At 31.2% G+C, this 11,316-nt stretch overlaps 1 protein-coding gene across 1 annotated transcript; it reads right to left on the bottom strand.

Annotated features, from left to right (window-relative positions):
* Positions 1-489: 489 nt before the first annotated feature.
* On the bottom strand, positions 490-4,860 carry l(2)37Cd (general transcription factor IIIC subunit l(2)37Cd). Its single transcript, XM_089702840.1, has 8 exons — positions 4,647-4,860; positions 4,246-4,456; positions 4,054-4,162; positions 3,641-3,929; positions 3,180-3,390; positions 2,533-2,678; positions 1,541-1,723; positions 490-605 (listed from the first exon to the last, which is right to left on the bottom strand). The coding sequence occupies exons 1-8, from the start codon at positions 4,758-4,760 to the stop codon at positions 522-524; spliced, it is 1,347 nt and encodes a 448-aa protein (XP_089558966.1). The 5' UTR covers positions 4,761-4,860; the 3' UTR covers positions 490-521.
* Between the last annotated feature and the right edge of the window lie 6,456 nt (positions 4,861-11,316).

Raw genomic sequence — 11,316 nt, 5'->3', positions numbered from 1 at the left:
GTGTAAAAATACTTTTTCGTCTCTGCTTACAAAATAAAGCAAGTGTTAACATTATGTTTCTATCAAACTATCATCTTAATTAATAATTTCGGCCTTCTACGAACATATTTCTTTAACCTTCCACGAATATACAGACAAAGATTACTAAATAGTCAGCTACTGTTCAGAAGCGTAAAGATGGTCTTGAAATATTTATTTTAAAACTCAAAGGTTTCTTTATCCGCTAGTGTATTTTCAATATAACGTTTAGAAATTAGAACAATAATATAACACAAGAATTCATTGAGTATCTGTTTTACATTTATTTATGTATGCTATGATATTATTTTTAAATGCTTCATCACATATTTACAATATTGTAAAGATGGAACACGGATATCATTTTATTTATATTTTATAACGAATCTAATATCGGTAACCAATCGCGTGTTCGAGTCCCGGCAAATGCTACATTTTAGAAAGGAATATATGAATAAAAGACAAAACGCATTTACTCAAAAACCTCGTATATTTCTGTACAATCAGTCTATTTCGGCAACAGAAGTATCAGCTGTTCCACTTGCTTCTTCATCATCTGTGTCCATTTCATCGCCACTGCTCCCTTGCTAAAAAAATAAAAAATATTCATTAAAATAAAAAAAAATACTTACACCGAATCTTCTTTTTACTATTTTCTTTAATATCCCTATAATATATTTGTATATTCAACCGATTTCTAAAAAGAAGGAGGTTCCCAATACGACTGTACCAGATACCTATTTTTATGATTATCTTTTTATTTGAAAGCTGGAGCCTCCCGTGTGGTGCGATTGAAATTTAGTAGAATTTAAATTTTGATTTAGTTCTGACAATTTGAACGCAATTTTTTTATTAAAAATAAGTATCTACCTTTTTTAATTGTTATTAAGTTAATCAGGGCAGAAACATACCCAACAAATCGAAACTCGGCATCCTTGAGTTATAATTATGTAGTTTGTAAAATATAATATAATATTTTTTATTTTAAAATTGTTTTAGTAAACATTAAATTACAAAATATACCTTATATCAAAAACTTATACGTTCTTGTCCATTTAAAAAGATCCAATAAAATATATCTATATAGACCTAGCGAAAAATATTAATAGAAGTGAGAATTTATAAATTCAAATTTATATGGTGTACAAGTATTTATATGGTGCTTGAGAATAATTATTATTAGTATTGTATTTCGTATATTCGTCCTCTTTCTGCTAATAAACGTCGGTCAAGCCTATAATCAAGAAAGGCGAAACCGATTAAGCGATCTCGTTTTTCAGCTGTGTATCTGATACTCAAGCAGAACAGCTTTTAAAAACTAAACATTCACCAAAAAAGATAGTGTGTGCCGATCACACGTGTCAGAATTGAAACTTCTTTGGCAAAATTCAAAGATACCAAAGTCGTCGCCGTACTCCATGACGTGACGATAAACCTTGAAATTTTACTCTCAACGCGCCTAAAGCAGTTGATTTGGAAACAATAATTCAGAACAAGAATTTTTAATTTTTGTTTTACTTACCTCAAGCTTAAGTTCCGCAGACTTATTTTCCAGTACAGCTTGTTTAATATACTTGAATATAATGTCGCGGCACTTTTGGGCGGCATCGGGTGCGAGCCAGCCGCGCTTGGCGTGGCAGAGGTAACCCGTTGGAGGCTCTACGGATAGTATCTCTTGAACCTCGGGTACTTGTATGTCGCAGTACTGAAAATAAATTGAAGTTGGTGATGTATGAAGTTTATGAATTTAGCATAGAACTTATTTTACATTATTATATTTGATGCATGAAATTATTGAATGCTGTAACTTGGTTTCCAAATGATTGTGAGAAGTATTCAGCATAGACATGATTTAAAAATTACGATTATTTTTTTCTTTTTATTATGTTGAGTACATACATAGTACATACTTTAAACGTTTAAACGTTTATATATTGTATATTCCATTGTAAAGAATTTAACAGAGATATTGAAGACATACACAGCAATAGTTTATCGCATTTTATATTCCCGGCATTTGAAAATCGTAATCATTCTCATGTCCATAAATCATAATTAGAAATATTTTCCATGTGCACTTCAATGATAATAAAATTTGTAGTTATAATATGCAATTAAAATTTATCTCCTTATTGTTATGTAATATACTAAAAATAGCAAAATGCAGTTAATATTTATTATCTTTTGATGAGTTCATCAGACACCAGGATATACCACCTAAGAGCCATAATATAAAACCGACTTTATTTCTAATAGCCAATTAAATTTTCTAAAGTAACCCACAGATTATTACTGAACGAATGTCTCTCTTATCTTCTCTATATCCTAGTAAATAATGCGAGAGAAGAGAGTATTTTTTTCTTTTTAGGCGTGTATGCAACGGTAGTGAAAATTCAAACCTAGAATCACCACCACCCTTACTAATAAAAATAGCACAAATAATTTTCAGTTATTTACGGTAAAAAATTCAATTTTCACTAAGTAACTTATAAACAGAAGATTATTATACGTTACCATATAATAAATCTGTCGTTGTGGAGGTATCGTAAATGGCTTGAAGTACACAGAACCTTCCGGTATGTGCTCTTCTGTAGAAGATTCGTCTAACGGCACTTTCTTGAAACTACGTTCCCTCCTTGAAGTCACTTGATCGTATGTTACTACGAAAAATTTAACTATTAATACCTTGCCGTAAAGTCAAATATTGTGTACCTAATATATATTATATAGATATATAGTAAAATATTGTATAAAATCCTATGTAATTTTTTATGTTTTTTTGAAGTGAAAACTTCTTTAGTGGCGTTGGGTATAAAATCTCAAACTCGCGTCAGGACACGTGGCCTGATCGAAAATCGAGCGTAAGACGGATATTTTTTTTTTAGGCAATTCCATGCGTAAGACGGATACCATTCCAAAATATCAAACAGGCTGAACGTAAATAATCAAGTTTTCACTTCTGCCGGCACTCCCGGAGTGCAACCCGTCTTTTTTTTTATATATATGAATGAAAGCTTTTTCTAGCTGATGTGTCTTCTGTCCTATATCTACATATTATAAAGTATCATAACATGCAAATAAAATCAAATAAATGTATTTTTACCAACAAAATTATATTATATTCACTTCATAAGTAAATAAATTGCATAATTCACATTTACCTGCATGTCTCACCCTAAAATCAAGAGTCTGGTAGTATCTGGCTTGTGGCTCCTTTCTTGGGTCGTAACCAAATTTCACCCACGACATTTTCCATGGCCCAGTTCTATTGTGCAATCCCAAGCATGGCAAGATAATTTTCAATGAAGCCAATTTTATTTTGGTGTGATGTTTTATATGATTGTAAGACCATATTGGGCGCTCTTCAAACATCTAAAGAGATACATAATAATAGAAATTATTTACGGAATTCCCAGCAATCATTTTAAAATTATTACAAGTAATTGTGATATTGTACAATTCATAATTAAGTAAGCTGCAAGATAAAAAGAAGGTTCTGTAGGTATACAGAAAGCTGAAATAGAATACAAATAATTAACAAATTAAGAATTTGGTTCCCACTCCCTCCTCTTACAGGGTAGAATCTACACAAATAGAAAATAAAATAGATAACACAATATACCTTTTTCACCATCTCAAATTCTTGTTCTAGCTGTTGATTTCCAATAATCTTACTATTTTTGATATCCACAAAATACTCATGAGGTTCAGTTGGCAGTTCATCAGTTAAATTAAATTGATATTTTGGTATTGGCACTCCTCTCTCTGACCTCATTTTGTGTACTTCATCCTTATCATCAGGAAGATCATCATTTTTGGCCACATAGCTCCTTTTGTCAGTGTAGTAGTAGTTGATGGGCTTGTCAAATCTTATGAAATTTCCCGGGACAATGTATAATGGTGCAGGTTGTCTATAATAACAATAAATGTTAAAATCAGTTAATGTAATACAAAATCTATATGTTCATATTATCAATATACATTATGAATACATCTTTTAATGCACAAATATCACATAAAATATAGAACACTTACTCCATAAACTTCAAATCATCTAGCCCTGATGGTATTATATCTTCCAATGCACATTCAGGTTTACCAGTATTTGTATTTTTTAATGGTAAAAATTGAAAATCACAAATGGCTGAAAAAAATTCACATTTTTTTATAATTTAATTAAAAAGAATTGAATATGAATGAGTTTTTTATTTATAATGTTGTCCTTACTGTCAAATTTGTAAATTTTCTTCACATGACCCAGTACAGATGTGTTTACAACTTCAGTTTTTATTGTATTTCCCTTATCCCGAGTCTTCTTGACCTTAACTTTAAGTAGCACCCCTGCTGTTGGTTTAGCATCAGCATTTGCTGGCTTCATAAAAGGATTGTCTGGGTGAAAAGACAATGCAAGTTGCTTTTTGGATGGTTGAGCACATATCTAGAAAATAAATTTGATTTAAAATATATGAATCGCGATGTTCGTGTCGTTTTCTAAAAATTTGAGAAATATTTTTTGTTATTGTAATTTCAATGTTATTCGCACATATATAGCACTCATAAAATTTCGGATTCAACTCGTATATTCGTAATAAAAATTGAAATAATTTCAGTTTAATGTTAATACGTGCCTGAGAAATTGTTTTTATTCCACCCAAACATTGAACTGCTTTTTCTTCATTTTTAACAATGCCAGGGAATAATACGCATGTTAGTTCCCGATTATGTTCTTGTTTAATATCCATAGTTTTTATTCACGATAAACTTAAACAATAAACATTTACTGTAATATTGTATTCAAAATGACCAATTTCTGTTTTCTTCAAACATAAACACGCGGATTTGACATAAAACCGGCTGTTTTTGACAACGTACGATGACAGTTCTTTTGGATTGCGTTCAGTTTCTTATTATTCATATTTGTTTCTATTTCTTCTTAAAAATTCCTGATTTCATACCAAAACTATATTATTTTGGATGATAAAAGGTGTTAAACACATGTTAGTGTTAAAGGTAAGCAGACCTTATGCGTTAAACTTTAAAGATTACACAGAAAGGAATTTATTCTCAAATATACTCAGTATTAATTTAAGGTTGATGTTCCGACCGTCCCTCCATACATTTTTGATTACCTCTAAACACTTAACACAGACACTATTTCTTTAAAACTAATCATTTTATCACTTCTCTATAATGAAATGTGTGCGCGTTCGACCTTTTTAATCAATAATTTACAATATTTACTTAGAAAAACAACAGTAAAATACCGGAAAAATTTGACACTTCTACAGTAGTGTGCGTGACTTTTGCCAAGCGAAACACGACATAAAGCACGACATCTAGCGCATAGACTATATACTTATTACAGATCTAGCGCGTCAATGTCTAAACGAAAGGCGATGTTTAGACATTGACGCGCTAGATGTCGTGCATTCGCGTTCGTTATCTTATGCATAATGAGCATAATTCTAATAAATCAAAGTTCTGTGTAAAAATTGAGTAATTTCATTTCCAATCGTTCAAAGAAAATAACAATAAAATAAAATAAAACTAATGACCTTAGAAACTATGTTTTTTTTTATTTATTACTCATTATTGTTCGTCCGTCGTAGGTCTGTAAACTGTATTGTACACTGAAGGTAAATGGTACTGTAGGTACTTTAGTTCGGCGTCGTTTCTCGTCGGCTTGATATAAAATTACATTCTTGATTTCATTGACACGCGCTATGATTTGCGCGCGGAATTTCTTGTGTTGTGAATTTATTTTTGTATGCTATGCATTTTAATTGATTCAAATTGCAATGTTTCTCTAGTATGCATTTGAGACTATATTGTAAATTGTAATAATTGATCGTGGGTATAGTAATTAATTATTCTAATAACGCAATTAGTAATATATGTATTTTCGGTGGGATTCAAAACAAAAAATTGGCCCGTGATTTTTATGAAATTTCACCACATTGCAAATCACATCAATCATAGTTCATACACATGTATGACGAAAGTGATTAGTATTGTGGCTAACATTGACTCATCAGTTCATCACTGAAACCAGTGATAAATCAGTACCTATATCATATTGTGTTTGAATATTTTTAAACAATGATATAAGTATACAATTATTATAAATCGGTAAACTATCAAAGTAATCACAAACTTGCAAACATTGGTAAAATGTCCAGTAGTTTATGAGCCTATTCATTACAATCAAACAAACAAACAAAGTTTTCCTCTTTATAATATTAGTGTAGACAAACACTATGAATACGATCACGAATGCAAATTCGGGGATTTTCTAATTATTGCTAATTAATAATAATTGAATTCGTTTTGAAATACTCTATAATTTTTAGTGTATAAATAGACATTTATAATGTGGTGCTCATTTTTTTTGTACTGCTAACGCTATTGTAGGTACCTATTTTCGTTGTTTTATTTCAAGTGAACACGGCCATACAATTTTGTCACGAGCCGCCTATGATTGTAGGTACTTTTGTTAGGCTCCTTCGTCGTCCGCGTCGGCTCGAAAGTTCTTGATTTCATTGTCACGCGCTATGATTTGCGCGCGGATTTTCTTGTGTTGTGAATTTATTTTTGTATTATTATTATTTTTTATTTATTTTTTTATTTTATTGATTCAAATAAAATATTTCACTAGTATGCATTTGAGACTATATTGTATTATGTATAATTTATCGTAGGTATAGTTATTCTTATAACGCAGTTATATTTTCGGTGGGACAATTTGACCCGTGATTTTTCTGAAATATCACCACGTTGCAAATCACATCAATCATACACACGTATGACGAAAGTATAGTGGCTATAATTGACTCATCAGTTCATCACTGAAACCAGTGATAAATCAGTACATATATCATATTTTATTGTGTTTGAATATTTTTTAAACAACGATATATACAATATTATTATAAATCGGTAAACTACCAAAGTACTTCCGAATTTTCAGACAGACAAACAAGTAGTTTGAACACGCAGTTTTCTTATACTAGTAGCAAAAATCAAAACCATAATATTATGTTTCCCTACTATATTTTACTAAAAGTCGAGTGCGTCGAAATCGTAAATAATAATATGTTTTTCACCTTCCTGGTTATTTTCCCATAGTAAATAGTGTTTTAGGTTTGTTGTTGTAGGTAGGAATAATAATAATTATTCTTACATGTTGGTTATGAAATGTATATTGAAATAATTTACTTTTACAAATCATTAGTGATATAAGTTTTGAGTGAAAATGCTTGGATCAGCATAATATTATATGGTACTTCAAATACATGTTTTGATAAAAAAAACAATAGTGTAATAAAATAAAACTGCGTTTTATTGTAATCAATGTTGACAATTTTAAATTCCAAAATTATTGATCAATAAAATAGTTTACACCAACAAATATAACTTTTATTTTTATAACAATCGTTCATAATATAAACCGTAGCAGGTGGCGTTTTGAAGTTCTGTCTACTCATACAGAAAAATGGAAAACTTGTTTTTTTTGTAAACAATTTATTACTCATGTTGTTTGGCAACTCGAAGCGTGGTCGTCCGTCGTAGGTACTTTTGTTCGGCGTCGCGTCGTCGTCCGCGTCGGCTTGATATAAAACATTCTTGATTTCATTGACACGCGCTATGATTTGCGCGCGGAATTTCTTGTGTTGTGAATTTATTTTTGTATGCTATGCATTTTAATTGAATCAAATTGCAATATTTCTCTAGTATGCATTTGAGACTATATTGTAATAATTGATCGTGGGTAGGTATAGTAATTAATTATTCTAATAACGCAATTATATTTTCGGTGGGATTCAAAACAAAAAATTGGCCCGTGATTTTTATGAAATTTCAACACATTGCAAATTATATATTATACAATTACAATTACAATTATTATAAATCGGTAAACTATCAAAGTAATTACAAACTTGCAAAATATGCTTTTCCGAATTTTCAGACAGACACACAATTTTATTAGTTTGTTTTAGCAAAGTAGGTACCTATACCTATACGCTTACGTCGCGCGTCGCGTCGTCGAAAACGGTGCGCCCAGAAACAAACATACCTAATTCAGTTACAATCCTTTTTTTGTTCCGTAATTTATTGTATTTATTCTAATACGATTTTTTTTATTCGTCGGCCAGTTCTACTAGGTATAAAAAGATAAAATTGAAATATAATTATTGTAGCGACAGCCATATTATGTTACTATGTTTTCATAAAGGTGAAAAACATACCTTCCTGGTTATTTTCACATAATCTTATCTTCTTCTTATATATAAAAATGAATCGCAAAATGTGTTGGTAAGCGCATAACTCGAGAACGGCTGAACCGATTTCGATCATTCTTTTTTTATTATATTCCTTGAAGTACGAGGATGGTTCTTATGTAGAGAAAACGTAAACATGTACCACGGGCGAAGCCGGGGCGGACCGCTAGTCTTATATATAAAAATGAATCGCAAAATGTGTTGGTAAGCGCATAACTCGAGAACGGCTGAACCGATTTCGATAATTCTTTTTTTATTATATCCCTTGAAGTACGAGGATGGTTCTTATAGCTAGAGAGCTAGTTAGTTTAGTTTTAGTGCAGTGGCAGTGTAAATGTTGTTGTTGAGGTTATGTAAATTTAACACTTTAGTTAACTACCAAGATATAAAGAAATGAGGATAGGACACAATAACTATTGGTTGAGGTATTTATAAACTCATAATATACTTTTAAAAAAATCACGTTTTAATAAATTTCTAGAATTAAATTAGAACAGCTGATTCAAAATAGCCTAAAAAATGTTAATAATAATAATTACGCTTCACAGCAAGAAGAAATGTACCATATGTACTAGGGTTGTTGAGGATTCCTCTTCCGCTTCCTCATAATGCGGAAGTTCCGCAATATTTTGGGTTCCTCTTCCGTTACCGCATCCTCAAAAATGAAAATAAAAAAATCCTCTTCCGCTATCGCTTCCTCAAAATTTAGAGGAAATTTATGAGGATGCTGATCCGATCGGGCGGCGAATTTACAAAGCCTATTTAAACTATGTATTTGAGTTACGAGTCGGACTCTACTAACGAACAAGAGTAGAGTCTTACCGCCATATTTATCTGCGCCTAACACTTATCTCTAAACATAATAATATAACCTTTCCTCTCATACTCAGAAGAAACATATTTTACCAAATAATGTTTGTCAAAAGGCATTTTAAATTAAAAAACAAACAAGTTGTTTAAGCTTACATAATAATATCTACCAGTTAGTTTTTTTTCGTGGAAATCGCTTAATGTAGCTTTTGGCACTGATATAGATATATAGATTAGGTTTTTTCTGTGGGTTTTTTCGAGTAATATGCATAAACAAAAGCTCATCTGAGTCCGGCTCGTGACTCAAATAGTATAGTACTTACAGGCTTTGTAAATTCGCGATCGGGCGAGCTAACCTCCCCTAACCCTAAACATCAATATGTAGAGACGTGAGAATGGCTTTTGTTTTAATTTTTAATTTTAAAAGTTTTTGTTTTTTAATTTTGATTATAATTTCCTATCATCCTCATCCTCATCCGCTTCCTCATCCGCATCCTCTTCCTCAAAAAAATATCCTCTTCCTCATCCGCATCCTCTAAATTTGTGTGTGAAAATTCCTCTTCCTCCTCCTCTTCCTCATAATCACTTCCTCAACAACCCAAATATGTACCCGCACAAAGTCGATATTGTGTTGCCTACCGTTCGACTCAATGGCTAGGGTTGTAACTACCTTTAATAATTATTACCAAACTAATAAACCGAGTGATGCGAAATAACCATAATTCTTTTAGAGTTTGATAAAATGATCAGGCAGGTATTTTCTTTAATCCTCTGAATTCTCGGTTACTAAATTGTATCGTTGAAATTATTCTTAATCGCGTAAATTTAATAAATAATCATATGGAAAACACTTTTCATTTGTTTTTTTACTTTCACGCCCAACTACTATACAATAATTACGTTGTTTCGGTATTTTGACGAGAAAACGCAGGAAACATCCGTTGTATCATTTTAGATAGATTGTATATTTTGTATCTGTAGAATTGAAATCAAAGCTATGTATATGTTGTCTCCATTCTTTTCTTATCGGATTGTTGATCCCAATGCGAATGCGTCACTTAAATTTTATAAAAGACAATTAAGAACATCAAAAATAAAGTGATACGTAAATATTTCACAGTGCAATATATTATGTAATTAATAATAATTATATATTTATGAAAAAATAATTACATCAGATTTAATAATAGCAATTGTTTTGAATGTACATAATATGAATAAATGATTACATCATAATAGTAATAATCACAATTGTTTTATTTCCCATTTGTTGCAACCCTAGCATATTTTCATGTAGCAGCAGAAGTACCTACACTGGCGGCGCGGCGGCATCGTGCGACATCAAAGGCATTGCCTTACTAGGTAAGTTTATAATGACTCATTTCTTTTATTATATAATTTACGTTTTACTTTTACAGAATCCGATTCAATGGATTATGAAGACGAGTCACACAACGCCATACGATAGTGATGATGAATGAACATTTCAATAAATGCATGCGTGTTTTTTTATGTTGTTTTGTAATTGTTAATTGTTTCTTAAATAAAGAAATAAACTAAATATTTAAATGATGATTTGTTATTTGCAACACAACTTTATATTTGAGATTCTTTACAAATGTATATTTAGTTTTGTATCATCAAATTTATAAATTTTATTCCATAGTTTTCAAAATTAAATGTAAATGACCATAAAAACATTAATAAAGTAAATCATTGATGTAAGGTCAGGGAACGTAATACATATATACATCTGACCATGTAGAAGCTAAGTCTTGTTGACTGCTGAAGTCTGTAAAGTTTTGTTGTCTGCTGAAGTCTGTACGCAATGAAAATGTCTGCCGTTTCGAAAATAAGTTTTTAATACCCTAATAAATAAAATATATGAATGGCAGATCTGGTCAAATACTTTCAAAATTGTATTTTTTTCAGCACTTTCATAAGTGTCTGCCAGAATGTTATCCGCGTGATAATGGTCTGCCATTGTTATTTTCCGATAGTAATAATAATCTATTTTCAAATATCAAAATGGCAGACGTGGTCAAATGGTTTCAAAGTTCGCCAAAAATTTCCACCTGTCTTACCTAAGCGCGCGCCCCGTCCACCACTCTGGGCTTAGTGACTCCTCATCTCATGTATAGTAGGTATAGGGGAATCAACACACAAAAATCCAGATCTGGTCAAATACATACAGGTAGCTTTGCGCTAG

The sequence above is a fragment of the Colias philodice genome, chromosome 2, assembly GCF_061535455.1.
Source record: "Colias philodice isolate Cphi_HAF_F1 chromosome 2, ilColPhil1 Martin Lab GWU primary, whole genome shotgun sequence".
In the NCBI taxonomy this organism is placed as follows: Eukaryota; Metazoa; Arthropoda; class Insecta; order Lepidoptera; family Pieridae; genus Colias; species Colias philodice.
The sequence above is the reverse complement of the archived record's forward strand: the minus strand, read 5'-3'. Positions and strand labels throughout refer to the sequence as shown.